This window comes from Petaurus breviceps, unplaced genomic scaffold (genome assembly GCF_028583685.1).
Source record: "Petaurus breviceps papuanus isolate PSGF00001 unplaced genomic scaffold, PetGlider_PUasm1.0 171, whole genome shotgun sequence".
Classification (NCBI taxonomy): Eukaryota; Metazoa; Chordata; class Mammalia; order Diprotodontia; family Petauridae; genus Petaurus; species Petaurus breviceps.
In genome coordinates this window covers 21,913,469-21,938,336 of record NW_027185754.1, presented here as the reverse complement: position 1 = coordinate 21,938,336, position 24,868 = coordinate 21,913,469, and the positions used below count along the sequence as shown (strand labels likewise).

The following is a 24,868-nucleotide window of genomic DNA, read 5'->3' as shown; positions in this document are numbered from 1 at the left end:
TTTTCTCAGATAGCGGTATACCATTATTCATAGGCATATAGCATTACTAGTAAAATACTTCAGTGATCTGGGATTTTGTTACTGTGTATTGTCTTATAATCAGTTCATTTGTTCATTCATTTGTTTTAAAAGTATTAATTAAGTATGATTAAGTATAAAGTACTAAGGATATAAAATAAAACTTTCCCTGCCCTCAAGGAGCTTATATTCTATTGGCAGGAGATGACATGCACATGGCTAAATACATATAAAATATAGACAAAGTAATTTCTGGGACTCATTTTCCTCATCTATAAATAATAGGATTGGGTCACATGACTTCTAAGGTTCCTTCCATCAGAAAATATGGTCCTGTGATCCTTTGGACATATACAAAAAATGAAAGCACCACATATGAAGTTGAAGGACCTGGGGGTCAGGAAATCTTCTGGTAGTTAAGTTGGGCTTTAGAGGATGTATTAGAATCTACTACATGAAGAAGTAGAAAGAGTGACTTCTAGGTACGGGAACTAACTTGAGCAAAGGCAAAGATGTGAGAGAGTTCACAGAGGGTTTGGAAACACAAACTTGTCTGATTTGACTGGACTGTAGCATACATAGAGCTGAGTAGTATAAGAAAAGCTTGGAAAGGTAGCGTAGAACCAGATTGTGAAGCACAGTGCCTAACACATAGTAGGCACTTAATAAAAGTTTGCTGATTGATTAAAGTACTTGAATGGCAAGCACATGAATTTAAAGTTTACTCAGTAGTTGATATGGAACCACTGAAGGGTTTTGAGAAGAGGAGTGCCATAACCAGATCTGTGGAAGATTATTCAGGCACCATAAGGCGTAGGAATGGTAAGCATTGTTATCCTACTTTAAATATAAGGAAATTAAAGGTCAGAGAAGGGGAAGGGACAAGCTCAAAATCCCGTGGGTGGTAACTGACAGACTTTGAAATGAATCCCATTGTTCTTTCTTCAGGTCCCAAGATGATAACCACACCATTTATCTAGCATCTATGTGAAAAGCACTATGCTAGGTAGTGGGGTATGGGGGTGGGAATATAAAACCAAAAATAAAAGTCCTTGCTCCCTCAGAGCTTACATTTTAAGATGATACAATACGCACATCAATAAGTAAAATGCAAGGTAATTTGAATATAGAATGACTCACCTAGACAGTTATTTCAAACTCAGATAGAAACAGATCTCTGGAGGCAGCACTTTTTGACTCCGAAAATCATAAATTAACATTATGTTGTAGTGTTGTTGAGTTGTTTTAATCAGGTCCGACTGTTTGTGACCCTATTTGGGATTTTCTTGGCAAGGGTACTGGAGTGGTTTGCTGTTTCCTTCTCCAGCTTGTTTTACAGATGAGGAACACAAGGCAAACAAGGTTAAGTGACTTGCCCAGGGTCACATAGCCAGTAAGTGTCTGAAGCTGTGTTTGAACTCATGAAAATGAATCTTTCTGATTCCAAGCCCAGTGCTCTATCCACTTTGCCGCCTAACTGCCCCATGTTGTATTGTATTTTTGTTTATTTTGTTAAACATTTCTCAGTTACATTTTAATCTGGTTTAGGTTGCACTGGGAGTTTTATAGGCTCCTGGGAAGCACAGTTTGACACTTCTGGTGTAGAAGATGACACTCAAATGAACTTTTAAGTACACTAGGATTTCCAAAAGGCAGAGGTGAGTAGGGAATGCATTCTGTATATGGAGCACAGTGTGTAAAGGCACAGACATGGAGAGAGACTAAAAGCAGTCGGACTAATTAGGAAGTTCTTAAATGATGACAAGTGTGTGAGTGGAGAGGAGATGAAGGAGACATGGAGGAACAGGTGACAAGACAACTAATCAACTAAAAAGTACTTACTACATGGCAGGCACTATGCTAAGTGCTAGGGATACAAATATAAGCAAATAAGACAGTCCCTCACCTTTAGAGGCTTACATCCTAATGGAGAAAGATGACACAAACAGAGGCTAAAAGTGGGACCATGAGGAAATGTACCCAGGTAGGGGCAAGGTGTTTCTTGAAGCAGTGGAGAAATCTCAAGAGTAAGTAAAGCCAGAGTTAAGTGAGCATGGGTGGCACCCCTCCAGAAATGGAAATCCGGAGGGGAAAAAAAAAAAAGGATTACCCAATCAAGATAGTAGGCTCCCAGTGGCTATGGGGATGGGCTGAAGTTGAAGGAAAAGTCAAGGAGGAGTCCAGATTATGATCCTGAGTTACTGGGATGATAGGAATTTCAATAGAAATAGGAAAGTTTGAGGGAAGGGCAAATGGGGAAAATAATGAATTTTGGAAAAATGGATGGAAAAAGCGGTCTTCTTTTCTGTTCCTCTTCCTCCTTTTTCTTCATTTCACTGGTATAGGCAGCTGCTTATGAGGAACTGCTGTATACGTGGAGTTGATTGCACTACAGAGAGGTTGTGTCTTCCCCAGAATCATACAGCCAGTATGTGTCAGAGGTAGAATTTAAACCCAGGCTTTCCTGACTCTAATACTCTGTATCTACTACACCATGCTGTTTCTCTAAACCTCATTTTAACATGAGGTCTTTCTATGATAACACATATGCCTCCCTGGATAACATGCCTGTAAATAATCATCAGGTATCTGTTGGGCTTCTTTTATAAACCTTATTTTTTATTCCCATCTCTTTCCCTCTCAACAAGAAACTCACTTTCTAAGAGGTCAGAGACAGACCAATTGAGGCAGAAATTTTCTGCAAACCACAAGGGTCAGGATCTAAGCAAAATTCAAGTTCCTGAGCCTCCATTGCTCTGGCATAGCGTTTGTGTGTTTTTTTCTCCAGATCCCCCACCCCTTCCATACCTCCACCTCTCTCTTTGACCAGTCCCTAGACCTAGTATGATCTGAATTACAAAACAAAAGAGCTTTTTCTGGTACCCATTCTGGTGGAGGAAATTGGAGTTAGGGCTTACAAGGTTTCCATGGAAACAAGCTGGAGCTACTATGTCTTTATGGAGATGTGACTAAGGGGAAGATCAGAGATCTCTCAATCTTTCCCCTCAGCCAGGGGCTTAGGCTTGTTCAGAGGTTTGGGAGCTCTAATACTAGACTTGGTCAGGGAAAAGTTACTGGTAACAATCAGGACTTTGGGGAAATGGATGGCTGGAGCCTCTAGGGAAGGAGCACTGGGTTACTAGTCACTGGGTTCTAGCTTTGACTCTGCTTCTTTCTCAATGTGCAACTTTGTGAATGTTACTTTCCCTCTCTGGTACTCAGTTTCCACATAAGTAATATGAAGAGGTTAGATTAAATGGCTTTTATTGTATTTACACCACTACATTAAGCTCTTCCTCATACCCTGAACTTCCAGTGTCTTTCCTTGCAAACTACTTTATATTTAATTGCCTTATATTTATTCTCTTTAGGTAGGGTGTCCCAAAAGTCTTAGTGAAGTTTAAAGCTTTACTAACTTCAGAAGCGTAAATGCTGCAGACTTGCAAAATATCATTTTTGAAACTCAATTATTTAAATTTATTTTATACTTATTTAGTTTTATGAATTTGAGATAAGTTTAAATTTTCAATTTTAAGAAGTTGAGATACCCTGTCATTATGCGTTGCCTATGAAAGTTTCCAGGTGATACTGGTCTCAGAACCATGGATCCATAAAAAAGGTCCTCTTGCTTGGCCACTTCAGTCACTTGATTTATATCCGTTAGAAATGGATCTAATCCTTTTCTTGTAGGGTCACATTGATCTTTGGGTGTACACACTAAAACTTATTCTTTGGGTGACTTTATGTCTTGGGTTACAAATGGAACCCTTTTAGTCACTGAGCAGCAACCGCTAAAAGGTTTTTTTTGTTTGTTTGTTTGTCTGGTTTGTTTTTTATTTTTACAAAATTCAAACTTCTTCTAGAGTGATATATAGTACATGACAGAGGCAATGTGGGATTTTAATAAGAAACACTAACATTTAAAAATTGTACTTAACCTTTCAAATGGCTTTTTTCAAGTTTATAGCACTGATACTTCTTTTTACTTCAATTTTTAAAAAATTTATGGAATCTAAGCCATTTTTATAACATAGTACAATAAAAAAGATGATCACATATGAAACTTTAAATTCACTATGTACAACTTGTTATTCCTTTTAAAAACACAACAAAGTTATCATGTAAATTTCCTTTCCCCCTTTTTTTCTTCCCTTCCCCTCCTCAGAGATAGCTGCCATTAGACCAATTAGCTATATATGTAAAATTATTCTATACATATGTCTATTTATCAGTTCTTTCTCTGCTTGCAAATAGCGTCTTTTTTCTTATGTCCTTTATAGTTAACTTGAGTATTAATAATAGACAAAATGATTTATTTGCTCCAAGTCATTCTTAAAACAATATTGCTGTTACTATATACAATGTTCTCTTAGCTCTGCTTGTTTCACTCTTCATTATTTAGTGCAAGTCTTTCCATGTTTTTCTAAGATCATTTATATTTCTAAATTTTCTAGGGAAAGCCTTTCCCAATTTCTTTCAATTACAATGTTAAAATAATTAACTACTGTCTGATAAGTATTTTCTGTTTATCCCGTATATAGCTTATTTGTTTACTGTATCCATTAGATTGTAAGCATCTTGAGGACAGTGGCTGTCTTTGGCTTCTTTTTCTACCCCAGAGCTTGGCACAGTATCTGGTACATAGTAGGCACTTAAATATTTATTAATTGGTTGACTGAAGCTATTAAACTTAAAACTACACTGACTTTCGAGACACCTTATCTTTATTCCGTATATGCTATATAGACATACATATTCTCGCTCCCTGAGAATAGGGGCTATTTCATTCGTTATATTGCATCCCCAGATCCTAGCACGGAGCCCGGCACGCAGTAGGCACTTAATACCTGTCGACTGATTGTGACATCCTGTGTCCTAGTAGGCACTTAGTAAACGTTTACTGAAATCTCTTCCAGCTCTGATGTTGAATGCTTTGTTTTAAAGCTCTTACAGCTTTAGCATTCTGTCATTCTAAAGCTCCTTCCAGCTCTAACGTTCTAATAGCTAAAAAGAAAAAGAAAAAAAAAACCCTTTCAGCTCCGTCTTTCCGTGACTCGGTGAAGAAATGATTTGGCGGATCCCCAAGGATGATTCTGGCAGGTAGCTCAAGGCTTGGGTTGTGTCTGCGCAGGCGCAGTTCCTGTGGGACTGGGAATGCGCGCGCAGCCCCGATGCGGTTTGTAGGGACTTCTGTTCGGAGGCGCCTCCTTTGTCTGTGGTGAGTTCGTCCCCGGGGACCCCAAAGAGCAGGCATTTAGTGGTCCGGGCATCTGACTGGCTTCCCCGCTGCCCTCTCAGTCAGATCAGGACAGCTCTCCACGCTGAGGGCGGGGCCAGAACCCAGGGGTGCAAGCAAAGCAGTGCCTTTAAGGGACCTTGGGGGCGCCTGACAAGCTTTCCCTTCTGCGCATGTGCTGAAGGCTGACCACGCCCACTCCCCCGCCCTTCCTCTCGGAGTGAATTTGACCCCGCCCACCTGTCAATGCCTTAACCTCATTACTTTAGAAAGGTCCTTATGGACAGGCTAGGAGGAGAGATGGGTTGGGGAAGGCAGAAGGAAAAGGGATCTTAGAGGCTTTTTAAAAGTTCTGCGTTTTGTTCCTGCCATTCCACAGCATTCAGATCTGGAGGCCATCAAGTGTAACTGGCCTGCAATTTTGTTGTCTCCCTTGTTAGAATGTAAGCTCCCAGTGGTGCTTAGCACAGGGCCTGGAACACAGCAGGTGCTTAATAAATGTTTATTGATTGATAGATAGGAGAAATTAAAACAGAGAAAGTGATTTAAGCTAAGTCACACAGTAAATCAGTGCCAGAGTTAAGATTCATTCATTCAACAAATATTTATTAAACCCCTGCCATGTTCCCAGATACTGTGCTAGGCACTGAGGAATCCTAAGATAAAAAAGAAAGAGTCCCAGACCTGGATTTTTTATATATTTTTATGTACAAAGATGAATAAATGAAGAATAATGGGGGCGGGCAGGACACTAAAAACTGGGAAGAAGCAGATCAGGAAAATTCTTTTGTAAGGGCTAACATTTGAACTGAACCTTGAAGGAAGTTAGGGGGAGTCTCAGGTAAGGAAGTGTGATCCAATTAACCAGCAAACATTTATTAGGCACCTCGTTGTGCAAGACTGGGGTACAAAGACAAAAATGGATCTGTCTTTTCCTGCTTTGTGGAAAATAAGGTGATAGGAATTGAAATGGCATTTATGGTTATGGGGAACTGAAGAAGTACTTTGGCTGGAATGTAGAGTTTATATATATGAGCAATGTGTAATAAACCTGGAAAGTTGTAGTGAGAATGTAAATGGCATCAAGTGCCAAGCAGAGTGGTTCATATTTTATCCTAAAGTCAAAAGAAATTGCTAGATTCCTGAGCTGGAAAGTGATAGTATTTGACCCCCTAAAGCCTGATAACTATATCACAACTTGGAATAGCTGGATTCTGGCTTAGTCAACAACTAATGTGCTACTATCATTGGTCTCCTGGAGATCTCGTTTTTTCCTGTGCTTTTTTTTCCTGGGTAACTTTAAGGTTCAGAATATAAAATACAGCTGTCACTTGAAAAAAAAAACAACAAAAATATTAACTTTGTAGAAAAAACCCCCCACTCAGTTATTGGCATTTCTACATGATCTCAAATATATATTTGTACACAGTTAAACTGATCTACAGACATTAATATACTACACAGTGATTATTATTATTACTCATCGTTATTGATGTTAGCATGGAGTAGTCAATAGAGAGGCAGCCTTGGAGTCAGGAAAACTTGAGTTCAAGTCCTGTTTCTGGCACACATTGTCTAGGTCAGCCTGGGAAAGCCATTTAACTTATACTCAGAGTGGATAGACTCTTGTGTATAAGCATTGACAAACTTCCAAATTAGAAAGGCTAGCTGAGGACTGACCAGCTAATGTTATAGAAACTCATCACCACTATGTAATTAATTTTTCTGTACTTGGCAAATAACAAAATACTACAGCTTTGGAGTCACAGACTCCAGAATGGCAATAGCACATATTTATAAAGCAACAACCCTTTCAGATGGGTAGGTATTATTGCCCCTGTTTTACAGATAAAATAAGTCCCTAAAAAATAAAACTTACCCAGGATTACACAGGTGGTAAATAGCACAACCATAATTTAAACCCAGGTCTTTTCATTACAAAGTCAGTGCTCATAACACTATACTATGCCATGAGTTGTCTGATGTCTGTTAGCTGGAGGCATAGCCAGTACTCAGACCCAGATTTTCAGACTCAAAGTCTGGTGCCTGAGACCCCCCCCACACACACACACACTCTCACCCATATTTTTAAATAAAATACATATCTATCTATTTAGTCAGGTTCAAGGTTGGATGGTGAGGGGCGGGAGAGAATTCAGCATAACATTCAGAGTCCTGTGCTGGAAACTGTACCAGATAACTTTATGAATGAGAAAAATGGTCCCTGCCTTCATTGAACTTACTGTCTATTAGGAGGATACTATACATAATGAATAGAATGTGATAGTGTATAAGAGAAGTTGAAACTAAGTATTGTGATTGTATTTGACTTTCTGTGCAGTCCATTTGACTAAGGAACCTGTATTTGATAGAAGTAATAATAATGGCAACTGACATTTCTGTGGCAGTGTGTAAGGTTTATAAACCACTTTTCCACCAAAACCCTACGTTAGGTAAGATTATTATTATTTTAACTTTGCAGATGAAGAAAATGAGGATCCAAGAAGATGTCATAAAACTAATAAGTGTCAGAGTTAGGATTTGAATCAATGTCTCCTGACTACAGATCTGGTGTGACTGCCAATGCGTCATGTTACCTTTCAGGTATTTATTGAACTAATTATCCAACTTTCATTCTCTGTAGACCTCTTGATCTCATAAGGGCAGTGATTTAATGGCCTAGAGAGGAGCCAGAGTCTCCTTTGTGTGACTGGGGCTATTACTGCCACATGTTAATTTGGGAGGTAAGGTGGTACTAGACTTTAAAGGGCCTTGAATGTCAAGATATTAGGAGCTTGGGATTTAGCCTTTAAATGGTATAGAGCAGAGGAGTAACTTGATCAGATATACATGAATAAGGATAATCTTGCAGTGGTCTGAAGTATGCATTGGATGGGGTGAGTGTGGAAATGGCAAAATCTGTTAGGCTATTTCAGTAAAACAGGTAGGTGGGTAGTGGTAAGGGCCTGTAGAATATAGAAAAGGGAACACGATGATGAAATTGACAGGATTTGTTAGCTGATTAGATATGGGTGATGAGGATGAGGTTGAGGTTATGTGTCTGAGGCTACTGAGTTCTTCCTGTTGTCTCTAATTGATATCTTTCACCCACAGCATTCCTCAATAGCATGTTCAAGCTTGCAGTCTGAGTGACTGAGACCAACTTTCTGCTAGGGATGCAGATTTGAATTGCAAAGTGAAGGTCCCATTTGGAGAGGATGCCCCTGAACAAGGTAATGAGAATGCTCCTGAGCTTAATGTGTAAGATGCAAAAATTGATACCAACATCCTCTTAGAGAGAGAAAAGGGAAAATAAAGGATATTTAAATCCTCAATATGTTCCTTGTGTATTACATTGCTATTATAGTAACTACTAATAGTGGTAACAGTAATTATAGTTTAAAATCAAAATTACAAAGTTCAAAGGGACTTTAGAAACAATCTAATCCACCCTGTGCTTGACTAGAATTACTTTAGGACATCCCCAATGAGTGGTCATCCATCTTGTTCTTGAAAGACCTCTAGTGAAGGGGAGTCTATTAATTCTCAAGGCTTCCCATTCCACTTTTGGACACTTCTGAGTGTTAGGAAGTCCTTCGTGACATTGACCCAAAGTTGTCTCTTCTTTCAACTTTCACCCCTTCCTTCTAGTTTTCTTTTTGGGGTCAAACAAAATAAGTCAAATCTGTCTTCCCCATAACAGCTCTTCACATATTTGAAGATAATTTTCACATGCCCCAAGTCTTCTCTCGTTCATAGTATTCTAGTCCTTACATGGCATGATGTCTGGTCTCCTCCTTCTTATTAGCATTTTTTTCTAGATATTCCATCTTATCAATGTGGTCATGTTGTTAAAAGCAAAATGGTAATTAGTGATATAACCAAGAATAGATTTCTGGGGAAACTTTATTAAAGATCTTCACCTAAGTTGATAGGGGGCCATTAATCACTACTCCATTCTGGTGATTCAACCAGTTCTGAATCCAGCTAGCTATAGTATTGTGTAGCCCATATCTATCCATCTTGTTTTCAAGGATAATATGAGAATTTTTGTCAAATACTTTGCTGAAATCTGTGGCTGTGGTATTTCCATAATCTACCAATTTAATAACTCTGTTAAAAAAGAAAGTAAGGTTGGTCTGTCTTGATCTATTTTTTCAAAGTCATGATGCTGCTTGGTTATCACTGCTTCCATTTTTAAATGCTCAGAAACCATCCCTTTAATGATAGATATATTATTTTATTTATTGTTTCACTGGCTTCTCTTTGTTCCCTTCCATGTCTAAACTCTTTAGTGAACCAGCTCAACTTTGCATTAGCTTCCATTCTGGAATCCCTTATCCTCTTGTCCTAACATTAATCATGCCTTCAGAAACCCAACTTTAGATTACAAAAAAAATTTTTTTGTTTTAATGAGCCAGTATCCTCCTTCTCAATTTCTTCTCTCCCTCCACCCCCAACTGAGAATACAAGAAAAGCAAAATCCAATACAAATATATATAGCCACTCAAAACCAATGTCTACATTGGTCATGTCCTAAAAATATTTGTCTCATTCTATATTCTGAGTCCTTCGCCTCTCTATTGGGGGATGGGTAGCATGTTTCATCATTAATCCTCTGGAATCCTGGTTGGTCATTATGCCGATAAAAGTTCAGCACAATAGTATTCCATCACATTTATATACCATAATTTCATCCATTCTGCAGTTTATAGACACCCTCTTAGATTCCCATCCTTTGCCACTTCAAAAAGAGTTAGAAATATTTTACATCTTTAGAGTTTGTTTTGCTTCAGATTAATCCTTCTCTTTATCTATACTCCCTTTAACTCCCTCTCTTCCCTTCTCCCATTTTCCTCCTGTTTCCTTGTTGAGTGAGATATATTTCTGTACCCAGTTGTGTGTGTGTGTGTGTATGTGTATTCTTCCATCTTTTGACCAATTCAGATGGGAGTGTCAGCTGATCCTCTCCACCCTTTCCTTGTATAACTTGATTATGTGAGATAACTTTCTTTTCCTTTTCCCCTTACCCCCAATTCCTAGTGTAGTCATCTTCCCCTACCTCTTCATTTTTTTCTTAAGATCTTCAAGACATAATAGAACTATTCCCAGGCCTGGTCTAATTAAACTCTCTCTATGGATCTTGATGATAATAAGCTTAAAAGTATACATTTGTCATTTCCCCATATTTAAATTTAAGCAGTTTATCCTTTAGGTTTGCTTTTTTATGTTTCTCTTCTCTCCTGTATTTGAACCTTATAAGTTTCTCTGCAGCTCTTGTCTTTTCATCAGGAATACTTAGAAGTCATGTGTTTCACTAAAAATCCACTTTTCACCCTGTAACATTATACTTGATTTTGCTATATAAGTTCTTGGTTGTGAGACCATATCCTCTGCTTTCTGGAATATCATATTCTAAGTTCTCTCCTCTTGCTAAATTATGTATAATCCTGATCCTTACTATGACTCCTTGGTACTTGAATTCTTTCTTTCTGGCTGCTTTCAGTATTTTTCTTTTACTTAGAAGCTTCAGATTTTGGCTGTGATGTTCCAGAGTTTTCATTTTGAAGTTTCTTTCAAGAGGTGAATAGTGGATTCTTTCTATTTCTACTTTGCCTGTGGTTCTAACACATCTGAGTAGTTTTAGGATTTCTTTAAAAAGCAAAAGAAAAAAAGAGGGGCAGCTAGGTGGCGTAGTGAATAGGGCACCAGCCCTGGAGTTAGGAGGATCTGAGTTCAAACTCGGCCTCAAACACTTAACACTAGCCGTGTGACCTTGGGCAAGTCACTGAAATGGGTCCTATTTAATAGGATGTCAAGGCCCTTTTTTTGGTCGTGATGTTCAGGTGGTCCAGTGTTTCTTAAATTTTTTTCTCCTAAGATATTTTTTACAAGTCAGTTGTTTTTGCTATGAAATAATTTACATTTTCTTCTATTTCTTTCACCCTTTGACTTTGTTTTAATATTGCTTGTTGTCTGTGTTTAACATGTATTAAATTTCTTGCCTTCTCAATGAGGGGTAAAGAGAGGGAGGGAGAGAATTTGGAACTCAGAATTTTAAAAAGTGAATGTTAAAAATGGTTTTTACATGTGACTAAATAAAAGTAAATAAATAAATTGCTTGTTCTCTAATGGAATCATTGGCTTCTATTTAGTCCATCCTAATTTTCAGGAAATTGCTTGGGCTCTTATACCTTTCATGACAAGCTGTTAATTCCCTTTCCATTCTTTCTTCCATAACTCATTTCTCTTCTAACTTTTTCCTCAAATCCTTTCATTTCATTTATAAAAACAGTTTTTAACTCTTGCTTCATCTCTTCTAGGAATTCTGGTTGAATGTGTGTTCAAACTGTATTTTTCTTGAAGACTTTCTTTGTAGATGTTTTGGCATCATTGTCGTATTCTGTTTGTGTCTTGTGCTTCCTAGTCACCATTATAACTCACTATAGTGGAGTTCTTTTTTGTTTGCCCATTTCTTCAGCCTACTTACTGACTTCAGACTTGACATTAGGGCTGGGCTCGATGGCACTTCTGGAAAAAAAGGTCTGGGCTGAGTTATTGAGTGTTGTGTTGTTCAAGAATCTCAGGGACAGGTTGGTGATATGCAAGCTTTCAGTGCTCCCAAAATGGTCTGATGGGCAAAGTCTAATTGGTGCTTCTCTAGTTTGAGCTCTGCAAATTTCAGGCCTTGGTTTGGGTTTGTGTAAGAATAGATTGTTTCTGGACTTCCCCTATTAACCACCTGGAAAGCTCTGTGGCACAGTTGTAGGTTCTATTTTGTCTAGTCCTGCCCTGATTATTTCTCTGCAGGCTGGGCTAGATGCTGGAAGTGCTCTGAGCCTAGGGTCTGAGCTATACCACTGTTGCTGCTGTTGACTTCCTCCTTTCTTGGTACACTGGCCAGGGATTCCTTAATGAGGAATGCCACCCGTATGTACAGGTCCCTTTCTCAGTCTGCCCCAGATCTGTTACCCAGAACTAGGTATTTGGAAACAAAATTGCCCATTTGTGCATGTTCCCCATTGAAGTATCCCATTATGAGTCTAGTAGTGTCCTGGTATGAGTTTGAGACTTCCTCTTGCCCTAGTGCACAGGCTCTTTCTGGCTACTGGAGTGCTTTGTATATTGCATGCTCCTGGACAACCTGATCTCCAGTGTCCAGAGAATGCTCTTTCTGTTTCTCTGTGGCAATATGGGCTGTACAAATGACTCATGACTTTTCCTGGATTTTCTCATCAGGATTTCTTCTGGTGCATTTTCTAAATATGTTTGGAAAACTTTGTGGAGTAAAGCTCACCACACTGCCCCCTGCCACTCCACTGTCTTGGGTTCATCTCCCCCCAATCCTTCCAGTTGTGAGCAGAATAACCATACTGTGACTTCTCTTTGTCTTGGCTAGATCTGACCTGGAGTAGCTGAATTTATTATTATTTTATTCTGAATTTAACTAACACCAGATAAGATAAGCATTCTGTCATATCAGTCTTGATCTCAGGCAAAAGTAAAAATGGAATAGATTAAGAGCGACAAGAAAGGAAACTCATATGCTTAAAGGTATCAGAAATAATGAAATGATATCATTATGAACTATATATTTTTTGAATGGTATGGAACCTAAGTACTTAAAGGAAAAACTAACTGAAATTATGCAAAGACCTAGGTAGTAAGACAGTAATTATATGGGACTTCAATGTGTCTCTCTCCAATGTAGAAAAATGTAACAAAAAACACACACAAAAAGTTAAAGTCAGAATAGAACAATAGAAAAATTAGATATGATAACAATGACAATTATTGAATGCAATTTAAAGGAGTAAACCTAATTTTTTAGCATTGCATAACAGTTTTACAAAAAGAACTCATAAATAAATGTAGGTAGAAAAAGTAAATTTTTTTTACATACTATTTCTCAATAAAATTGACTCTCACGTTTCAGGAATCCTTGACATTCAAAGATGTGGCAGTGGACTTCACCCAGGAGGAGTGGGGACAACTGGATCCTGCTCAGAGGAACCTGTATAGGGAGGTGATGCTGGAGAACTACAGGAACCTGGTTTTTCTAGGTAAGGGCAATTCCCTCCCATGACATTGAACTTTCCTACTTGAGTTTCTTTGATTTCTCCATTGTTAAAAATTGTGGAGCCTATGAATTGATTAGCTGAGGTGTTTTATTTGGGGAGAGGGGGCTGGTATGGGAACTAAAGACTTGTGATCAATCTGCATTTAAGAGTCTAGAAGTTTCTGCTCCCTATTCATAGATGAAAGGGCTTTGTTTTATGGAACTGGAGGTGATTGATTCATTGTACTGTACATAAACATTTTTCCAGTTATCTACTTCCCTAGGTGAAGAATTCTCCCCAAAAGTCCCACTGAAAACATCTGTAAATATTGGAGGCTCCCATTCTTTTAACAAGGAGAGAGATTTATGAGTCAAATTATATTTCTGAGTTAAAATCATCTCTTCCCCTCTCTTTCTAGCAACATAATGCGAGTACTTTTGGAGAGTCTTTTGCATTACTTTGAAGCTTCCTAATGTCATTACTTTACTTTCCTGAAGAAGAAAGGGCCAGAATTTAATTCTGAGATGATTTTATATCTCCACAAATAACTGTTTTCCATTTCTTTTCCCTTTCAGGGTATCCCTTTTCCAAACCCAATATGATCTCCCAGTTGGAGCAAGGGGAGGAGCCATGGATCTTGGAAAGAGAAATCTCAAGGTGCACCTATACAGGTGAGTAAGTAAAAATCAGCTCAGAGGGTCACTTCGGGGAAATGTATACTAGAAAACCCTCTTCAGAGCACCCTCTCCCTACCCCCAAATCCTTGAAGCCAGTGGAAAAGGGCTGCTATCCAAATATTTGTCCTCTCCAGATCCCATCCTTTTCTACTTCTTTGGGGACTTTGATCCCATGAATATCTTTTCTTCTTTAGCATCCTTATTCTCTTCCTCTTCACTGGCACTTTCCCTTCTCTCTTCAAATTTGGGTTTGATATATCTGCCCTATATCCTAAAAGAAAACAAAACAAGGGGGCAACCAGGTGGCGCAGTGAGTAAGAGCACCGGCCCCAGAGTCGGGAGACCTGGGATTGAATCTGGGCTCAGATACTTAGCACCCACCCAGAAACACCTGGCTGTGTAACCTTGAGCAAGTTACTTAACCCCAATTGCTTAGGGGAGGCCAGGTGGTGCAGTAAGTAAGAGCGCCAGCCCCATGGGAGACCTGGGATCGAATCCCAACTCAGTTACTTAGCACCACACCAAGAAATAATAACTGGCCATGTAACCTTGAGCAAGTTACTTAACCCCAATTGCTTAAAAAAAAAAGAAAACAACTCCTCCTTTGCCCTGTTGCCCCTTACTTCCCTTTAGATTTCTTATTTTGGGGGCTGCTAGGTGGTACAGTGAATAGAGCACCAGCCCTGGAGTCAGGAGGACCTGAGTTCAAATCCAGCCTCAGACACTTAACACAAAAACTAGCCATGTGACCTTGCGCAAGTCACTTAACCCCAACTGCCCTCCAAAAAAGCAAAAAAAAAAAGATTTCTTAGTTTTACTCAGATTTCTCAAATGTATTGCCTACATTCACTGTGTCTACCTGCCCTTATTAAAATCCTAACACCCATCCCCACTGCTGTGTGAAGGAAGGTTAACGCTGATAGTCTTTTTTCAGTCTTAATGATTCTTAACATCAGTGCCTCATCCTCATTTGAAGGTACATTCCTTACTGAAAGTACATCCTTCTTTCATTTTTTAAACCTTGTCCAGTCCAGATTTTCCCTTCTTACTGTTTTCATGTCCCAAACTGTGAGGCCCCTCAGTGCTCTGTCCCCTGCTCCTTGTTCTTCTCTTCCTAGAGCTAGTCACCTATCGAGGCTTTAACTCCCTTTTATGCCGATGACCCACAAAGCCATATTACATCATTACGTCTATCTAATGATATTACATCATTACATTACATCTGATAAATTGCGTTTACTTCAGTTCCACATTTATATCTGCCTACAGGACTTTTCCAATTGGATTGCCTGTTGTAGTATCAGACCTAGTCTCTCCCAAGCCTATCTATTATTTCTGTCTCCAAACTAGCCCTTCTTCCCAACTTGCCCATTTCTGTTGGTGGGAACATTATTCTGTCTATCTAGAAACTAACTTAATACTCTATATCCAGTTAATCAATAAATCATTTATTCTTTCTGTGAAATATTTCTTGACTCCCCCCAAACTTATTCTCCATTCCAACTGCTACCATCCAGGATAGATCCTCATTTCTTTATACATGAATTATTTCAGATCTCTTGGTTTTCTTGATTGTAGTCACTCATCACTCCAAACTAATTTGTCAGACAGTAATGCCTAACACATTCCTTTGCTCATTTAATTTCTTTGCTTAAGAACTCCTGTTAGAATTTTAAACTCTTCTGCCCACTTTTTCAGTTCCTCTGTAATTTGCCTCACTCTCTCTAACCAAACTAACTTGCCTGTATTTCCTGGAAGGTACCTTCTCTCTGTGCCAGTCCGGACAGTTTCTTTTATGTTCTCCACTTAATGTCTTCCATGCACCTTTGCCATTGATCATGTCCACTTACTTGGCTTCTATCTGTCCTCCTTTCTTCAAATTCCACCCATCTTTGAGAGCCCAGTCCTATGTTCCCCTGCATCCTTGAAATATTTCTTGATTTCTCTGCCCTATATAACCCTCTCTCAGCTTTCTATCACTTAGAGTCTCTATATCTTATTCTGTAATTGTTTTATTCATCTTGTTTTGCCACAAAGATTCAAAGCTCAAGAGGAAAGGCATTTTGTTTTTGACCCTTGAAAAATTGCCTGCGGGGTGGCCAGGTAGCACAGCGAGTAAGAGCATCGGCTCCAGTGTCGGGATGACCTGGGGATCAAATCTGGGCTCCGATACTCAGCACCACACCCAGAAATAATTGGCCGTGTAACCTTGAGCAAGTTACTTAACCCCAACTTCTTTAAAAAAAAAATTGCCTGCACTGAAATGTAGTTGGCACTGAGCCTTCCATTAATAGATTGATGTATTTGTTGCTTTTGAGTTAGGCAGAGGGAGAGAGCTATCTCTTACATTATTGTTTGTGGGTTACTTTTTCTTTAGCTGTCATTTTCCTGCCGCATCTTCCCTGGCCCATTGATAGGCATGTGTCATTGTACTAGTTCTTGAGAGAAAAACCATGTAAGGAAAGTAAAAGACTTTGCCACTGTACTCTGGGACTTTAAAATGTAATTGAAAGAAACAAGACCTAGAGAGCCTCACATTTTTACTAGTTGTCCCCCATGCCTGAAACTCTCTCTCTCTCTTCACTTCCACTTCCTGAATTTCCTGGTTTGCCTCAAATCTCAGCTAAAATCTCACCTTATACAAGAAACCTTTCCTAGTCCTCCTTAATGTTATGACTTTCCATCGCCCTGAGATTATATCCACTTTATCCTGTATATAGCTTGCTTGTACCTAGCTGTTTGCATGTTTTCTCCTGCCCATTAGTTTGTGAGTACCTTGAGTTCAGGGACTGTTTTAGTATTTATCTCTATTTTACAGATGAGGAAACTGAAGTAAGCAGAGGTTAAGTGACTTGCGCAGGGTCACACAGCTAATAAATATCTGAGGCCACATTTGAACTCAGGTCCTCCTGACTCCAGGACCGGTGCTCTTTTCACTGCACCACCTAGCTGCCCCTCCAGTTCATTTTATAGATGAGAAACTAAGGCAAACAGGGTTAAGTGACTTTCTCAGGGTCCCACGGCTAGTAAGTTTCTGAGGCCAAATTTGGTCTTCCTGATTCCAAGCCCAGTGCTCTATCCGTTTTGCCACCTACCTGTAATTACATTATCTCTTTTAATCTTCATAACCTAGTTAGGAGGTTTTTGCAATAGTCCAGGTTAAACAAACACAACAATCCACGTGAGATGTCACAACGGCATAAACTAGAGCTGTGACCACGTGAGCAGAATGAAAAGGATGGATGTGAGAGATGACGTGATGGTAGAATCACAAGATTTGGCAGCCGATTGAATATGAGGAATGAAGCAGAATGGAGAGGTAAAGATAACGCTAAGTTTGTTATGAATCTGGGGAACTAGAAAGATGGTGAAGCCTTTGACAAAATAAGAAAATGAGGAATGGGTTTGTGGGGAAAGATGATGAGTTCTGTCTTGGACATGTTGAGTTTGAGATGTGGATGGGACATCCATAGAGGTTTCCATTGGATGGTTGGTGGTACAGGACTGGAGTTCAAAAGAGATGAGGATTAGATATGTGTATTCAGCATTGAAGTAATTGTACCAATGGGAACTTAGAAGATCATCAAGAGATGGAGTATAGAGAGAAAAGAGAAGAGGCTCAGGACAGAACCATGGGGTATACTCATGTAGAGAGTGACATAGACGGTGACCCTGCAAACAGGCTACCTGAAAAGATGAACTAAGAAAAGAGTAAAGAGCTTTGTTTTTGTTTTTAGCAAGTTCTCCCATTGGAAGGAACTGGGCAGGCCTCTGTGTGTGTGTTTTGGTGCAGCAAAGAATAAATGTTAAAATATTTGTTGATATTTATTTTAAATTTTTGATTTGCATGGCTCTGTGACTACTGGCTTATGGTTGCAAAGCTAAAGTGAACAATAGCAGAGCCTTTAATCCTTTTTGTAGACTCTTCTAATGTTTGTTGGTCAGCTATGGGCCCTCACATAGAAGATCTGTACTGGAAGCCCATGCAAGGGAATGATGCTGCTTGCCATACTATCTGTGTGCTTATAACAGAATCAGTGGCATATTCTAGAGATAATCTGCTGTGAGGAGAATGTCTTCATATTTAAGTTTTAGAAAATGCTTGCCCCACACAAAACTGTGAAATAGGGGGTGTCAGTGTTTTACAGGTGAGAAAATGAGGTGGAGAGTGACTAACTAGCCTATGGTCATTCGGCTAGTAAATGTCAGAGCCAGGATTTGAACCCAGGTATTCAGACTTTTTAAGTTCAGAGATCTTTCTAGTGCACTGTGTTTATGATGATGAAAAATCAGTTATCATTATCACCCAGTATTATAGTAAACTTACTATCAATGGCTAGAGGAGCCCTCCAGGTTTTTTGGAGGGGTGCTTTTGGGGCCCTGGCACTGGTTGCAGCTTTGAGTGTAGCCTATAAGACTGGATGTCCAGATCTAGTCTGGCCATCGTTTCTGCTAGCAGATTGGGTTCTTGGTTCTCCCCCTTTTCCACAGAAATGTTTTATTTACTGAGCAACACATGGTGAACAAGCAGTCCTCTTCCTGGTAGTGTGGGATGCTAGGAACCTCTTCTGAAAGGTTGCAACCAGGCATATCTTGAGGCAAATAGCAGCTGCATTTGGGCCTCTCCTCAAGTTACACACTCGAAGGTAGCACATTTGCTAATGTGTTTCTTACTCCACACACAGTGTACCAGATGAAAAACTCATGAAAATAAGAGAGTCAGCCATGAATGGCAAGCAGACAAGATCCAGGTGTCATTAAAACAGACTAAATTTTAGTGGTCAGGAATATTACTGGGTGGCAAGCTTTTTCCAAGTGGCACCGTTATGTTCCCAGAGCTGATTTAATGGCTGTTAGTTACTAGTACATAAGGATGTAGTTCCTTCTTGACTCCATCCCATTTTTTCTGCCCACATATCTACTTCCCCAATTCAGGCACTTATCACCTCTCACCTGAATTTTGCAATAACTTCCTAATTGGTCTCCTCAATTCAAATTTCTTCCCTCTCTAATGCATGCTCCACCTAGCTGTCAAAGCTATTTCTCTAAAGGGCATCTCTGGCCATGTCACTGCCTTACTTAGTAAATTCCCCTGTCTCCCCATTAACTCTGGGAATAAATATAAATTATTCAATTTGGCATTTAAAACCCTTCAAAACTTGGACCTAACCTTCCTTTCTGGCATTATTACACACCATTTTCCTTTAATTTACTCTTTGATCTTGTCAAACTGGTGTTGCATACCCATTTTCAATCCCTGTGCCTTCATACAGACTTTTCCCCATGCCCTTCATTCTCACCTCCACTTTTCAGAATCCCTAGTTCCCTTGAAGCCTTACATCAAGCACTGTCTTTGGTATGAGACTTTTCCTGATTTCCTTAGTTGCTAGTGGCCCCACCATTAAGTTGTGCTTATCTTCTCTACATTTTGAATGAATATTTATGTTCACATGCTTGTTTCTCTCCCCAGCTAGAACATAAGCTCCTTTAGGGCAGGGACTATTTCGCTTTTGCCTTGTTATCTCCAGCATCAAGCATAGTGTCTGGTTCACAGTAGGCATTAATAAATACTTATTGATTTATTGATTCAGCTGATAAGAGTAATAAAGTCCCAGCAAGTCAACTGGGGTTCTTGCAAATCTTCCTTTTCTGACAAGTTTTGTGTCATCATTTCCCCTATAAAGCCACCTGAAAGGAATCTGTCCTCACTCACAAAAAAAAGGATTACTAGGTTTCCCATTTTACAGCAAAAACACAACACTGAACTTTCTCTTTGAGGCTAAAAATTTTCCCTTCCTTCTGAACTCCTCATTTATTCAGTGTCCTACTCCTTACCACTACAGGAAGAGGTTCTGTCAGTTTTGAGTAGCCTGGAATGAATTGACTATAGAAATTTTCCATTTCCAGAAAAATCTGCAAGGGTTTTAATCTGGCTAATAGGACTTAATTTTGCATAGTATATACATTTGTTGTATCCTTTTGTAGTCTTTCTAGACTGAGCACAAACCCCAGGAAAGTCACCTGATTTTGTTTAAAAATGTACTTCTTGGTTTTGCAATAGAAACCATAGCAAAGGGCCTGGGGGAGCAAGTCACAGAGCAAATGATATGTGCCTGGACAGAATGACAGAAAATCAGGATATTACTTAGATATGCCATGACAGTTGGTTCAGTGGATTCTAATTGATCAATTTTTGGAATGTTGCAGGAACATTATATAACCCAAAGAACATGACCAGATATACATATTGTATAAACTAGATTGGAAAGGCTGTCTTCCACTGATCCTCAAGCCTAATTCTAAAAAGGTTATAGAGAGAAAGAGTCAAGACAAGCACCATTACCCCCCCTGCTGTGCCTCTCCTCCTATTTGGTCCCTCTTATATTTTCTCTTTTCTCATTTCAACATTTCTTACAACAAAAGAATCTCCTATGATGTTACACTGCTCCTAGTCTGACTTCATATCCACCACCTTTTCAAATGTGCTAGCATTCTATCTACTTTCTTTCCTGCATCATTTGTATGGGTAAGTTCACAAGTATATATCTTGTTCACAATCTATTTCTCATTTGCTAGTACCCCCGTTCCTCCTTGCGCCTAAACACATACAACATATACTAGTTTAGAGGCATGATAAGAGCTGTAAGAGCAGATTCTTCTAGTACAACTTCTCTGAACAGAAGACAGTGCCCCATATATGGTCTGATAGGTCAGCTAGAATGTCACTTCCCTTGTTCTGTAAGATCCTGTGAATAAGGATCATCTCACCCCATTTCTATCTCTAGTAACTAGCCCAGTGCCTGGCACATAAGAAACACTTAATAAAAATTGTTGGTTGAGTTACTGATTTGGGGAGTTTCCAGTTTCTCAATACATCCTCCTCTCACCGTAGCTTTTCTGGCTGCCAGATCACACTGTTGATTTATTTTGATCTGGGAGTCTATGAAAGCCCCTATTTCTTTTCTTTCTTTTTTTTTTAAATTAAATTTTATTTTTAACAATTATCGGCCTTCTTTCCCTCTTACTTCCCTCCATTGCCTGATAGCAAGAAAAACACAACCCCTCTTACAATCATATATAGTCAAGTAAGACAAATTTTGGTGTAGGCCATGTCTGGATCTCAGCATTCAGAGTCTTTCTCCTCACTCTTATGTTATTATTGTATATTTGTTGGTTTTTCCCTAAAAGCTTGAACCAACTGTACCAGCAGTATAATATTGGATCTGTTTTACTCCAATTGAACCAAAAGTAAGGCAGTAGAGAGGGAGAGAAATCAACATTTGAAAAGGTAGAGGAAAACCTTATAGAATCAGTTGGATCCATTGAAGAAATAGACATTATCGATGTATATAATTATACACAAAACAAATTCCAAATGGAAGAAAAAATAGTCACGAATATCAAGGAACATTATGAATTAACAAAAAAGAGAAGAGGAATTTTTATTCCTAGAATTCAAGTTATGTTATACAATAGTACTTATCAAAACTCTCTGGTTCTAGATTTTAAAAAGTAGATGAGTTTAATAGGTTAGACAACAGTGAGCTCTCTAGTTGCATACAGTTGTTTAGTTCAATAAACCTAGGATAAAACACTACAGAAAATAATTCTTTTAAAAAATTGTTGGGAAAATGGATAGCAATTCAGTCAGTGAGTCAGATAGCATTTATGAAGCACCTACTGTGTGCCAGTCACTGTGCCAATTCCTGGTGATAAAAAGAAAGACAAAAGACAGTTTCTGCCCTTGAGGAACTCACAATCTAGTGGGCTAAGCAACAAGCAAACAAGTAGCTACTTACAGGTTGTACAAACAAGCTATATACAGGATAAATAGGAAATAATAGAGGAAAGGCACTAGAGTTAAGAGGGATTGGAAAAGGCTTTCTTGTAGAAGATAGAATTTTAGTAGAATTAAAGGAAGCCAGCAAAGCCAGAGTTGGAGATGAGGAGGGAGAGCATTCCATGCATGAGGGAACAGCCAGAGAAAATGCCTGGAGCTGAGAGATGGAGTGTCTTGTTCATGGAATGTCATGGAGGCCAGAGTCACTGCAGTATGTGTATGTTGGGGGAGTATGTGGGAAGAGAGACGGGGTTTAAAGTCTAAGAAAACTGAAAAGAGGCGGGAAGGGGCACGAGGGTATGAAGGGGTTTCAGTGCCAAAAAAGGATTTTGTATTTGATCCTGGAGGTTTGTTGAGTATGAGGCTACCATGATCAGACCTGTGCTTTAGGAGAATCACTTTGGTCATTTAATGGAGCGTGGATTGGAGGAGCAAAAGACTTGATCCAAGGAGACCAAATGCAAGGCTTTTGCAAATAGTCCAGATAAGTGAAGGAATGAGGGCCTGTATAATGGTGATGGTAGTATCAGAGGAAAGAAGAGGCATATTTGAGAGAAGTGGCAAAAGTGAAATCGACAGGCATTGGTAATAGATTGGGAAGGGAGGAAAGGAGGGTAAGAGATAATGAAGAGTCAAGGAGTAATACCAAGGTTGTGAGCCTGGGGGATTGGGAGGATGGTAATAACAGGGAAGTTTGGAAGGGAGGAAGGTTTTGGGGAAAGATAATGAATTCAGTTCTGGACATTGCTTTTTGTTGACAAGCATTTGCTCTGATGGAACCTTTGAAACTAGAAAGTCTTTGAGTATGGGACTAGTAATGGATTGTATTTCTTTAGTTCAAGAACTAGTTTAGCCAAATTGAGAGGCACATTTCCTCCTTATCTGCAAAATGATACTTTTTTTTTTTCAGCCATAGTAAAGTAAAAGGACCATAGAAGCATAGCGGGATTGCAAAGGTGGAGAAAGTATCACCACAGTGATGAAATCATGTGTCTTTAAATTAAATATGCTCCCCACCCAGAAACACCTGGCCATGTAACCTTGAGCAAGTTACTTAACCCCAATTGCTTAGGGGCAGCCAGGTGGGCTAAACACCGGCCCCAGAGTCAGGATGACTGGGGACTGAATCCGGGCTCAGATACTTAGCACCCACCCAGAAACACCTGGCCGTGTAACCTTGAACAAGTTACTTAACCCCAATTGCTTTTAAAAAAAAATTAAATATGCTGTTCCTTATCAATTTTCCAGGCATGAGCCCCCTCCCACCAAGTCTCAGTGATTTAAAGAGCCAAATTCTACTTCCTAGGAATCAATGAAATGTGGTGGTATTGGATTTATGCTTGGGTTATGGATAATAAAATCCAGGGTTTCGGATTATATGGAACTATAAAATGCCTGATTAAGGATTTGGGACTTTATCCTTGGGACAAATGGAGAGAAAAGAATAAGGAGTAGAGTTTTTAAAGCCAGAAATGATGTGATGAAGTTAGTATTGTAGGAATATTAAGTTGTTAGCTGTATTCAGGATGTTATAGCAGAGGGTTAGAGGTTGATTATAACAATTCAGACATAAAAATTTTTGTACTCTGGGAATCCTTAACCTAACTCTTAATTATATGCTAGCAGGTTAAGTTTCCAAGATCAAGGTTGATTACATCTTTCCTTCATGATTCTAGGATTGAAGACATTTTTCCAGTGCAATAAGTTTAAGTCTCCCATTCTTGTGTGTTCTCCAATTTCAATTGCCAGATACAATTAGTATCTCCATTTTATCATCAGTAACCTTCAATGATTAAGCACTTCAGTATCATTTACCAGTTAAAACCGATTACCTTTTAGAGAGGAATATTTACTGAGAAAAAATATATTCAAATAAAGTCAAAAACCTGTATCTTATACAGAGAAGATATTTACTGGGTAAATTGAAGTTAATCTCAAAAGGAAGGCACTAACACTGAGGAGAGATTAAGAAGGGCCTTTTGCAGGAGGTAGGATTGGAGCCAGGGAAGCCAGGAGGCAAAAGTAATCAGAGAGAGAGCATTCCAGGAATAGATGACAGCCAGTGAAAAAACACAGGAGATAAAGTGTCATGTGTGAGAGCAGCAAGAGAGCAGTGTCACTGGATTACACAGTATGTGGAGAGGAATAAAGCATAAGAATACTGGAAAGGTAGGAAGGGGCCAGATTTTGAAGGACTTTAAAAGTCAAACATAGTGTTTTATCTTTGATGCTAGAGTACCGGGGAACCACTGGAGTTCATTGAATAGGCAGATAGCATGGTCCCACCTGCACTTTAGAAAGATCACTTGGATAGCTGAGTGGAGAATGAGTAGAGTGGAGTGGGGAGAGATTTGATTAAAGGAGACCAACTAGAAGGCTATTGCAGTAGTCCAGCATGAGATGGTGAGGGCCAGCACCAGGGTAGAGGCTGTATCAAAGGAGTCAAAGGTATAATCAACAATTTTGGCTACAGATTACATATGGAAGGTGAGTGAAGGTGAAGGAGTTGAGGGTGACTCAGGTTGTGAGCTTGTGTGACTGTAAGTATGCTAGTGCCCTTGATAGCACTAGGGAGGTTGGAAAGAAGATTTTTAGGGAAAGATAATGAATTCAGTTTTAAAGGCGAAAAAGAATCGCCTTGCTACAATGAGTGCCCAGCTGAGGTTGTGCAACATATTTATATGGACCTGTTCTTCACAGTTTCATGATTCTCTCCAGTTTTGTGAAAAGAGTGAAGGCAGCAGATGGTGGAAATGATCCAAGGATAAAGCTTGGCAAGGTATGATCAGTCATGGGATATGTGAGCAAGGGACTTCAGTGTAGAGGATAGTATGGAGTTGGACTGTTTCAGAGAGAATAGACATTCAAAGCATTTCCCTCAACAACAGGAGCACATTGCCTCTTTTTGACTATGATCCTTGGGGAGAATGGGCTCAAATTTAACTATGAACATTCAACCCACAAATTCACTTTTTGAATTCAGCAAGGCCACTGGATGAGTTATTGTCTTCCACTAGGACAAAGCACAATATCTCTT

The 24,868-nt window shown here is 39.2% G+C and overlaps 1 protein-coding gene across 2 annotated transcripts in view; it reads left to right on the top strand.

Annotated features, from left to right (window-relative positions):
• LOC138157167 (zinc finger protein 184-like) overlaps window positions 1-24,868 on the top strand; it is a 79,565-nt gene that overhangs the window by 31,818 nt on the left and 22,879 nt on the right. Inside the window, exons 1-5 of one of the 2 annotated variants that reach the window (XM_069082682.1) lie at window positions 4,209-5,236; window positions 7,737-7,858; window positions 8,369-8,487; window positions 13,191-13,317; window positions 13,890-13,985. In XM_069082682.1, the coding sequence (XP_068938783.1) occupies window positions 8,473-8,487; window positions 13,191-13,317; window positions 13,890-13,985 (238 nt within the window). In that variant the 5' untranslated portion in view covers window positions 4,209-5,236; window positions 7,737-7,858; window positions 8,369-8,472. Of the gene's footprint in view, window positions 1-3,039; window positions 3,052-4,208; window positions 5,237-7,736; window positions 7,859-8,368; window positions 8,488-13,190; window positions 13,318-13,889; window positions 13,986-24,868 lie in introns of those variants that run through there. The other variant, XM_069082683.1, reaches the window with a different exon arrangement.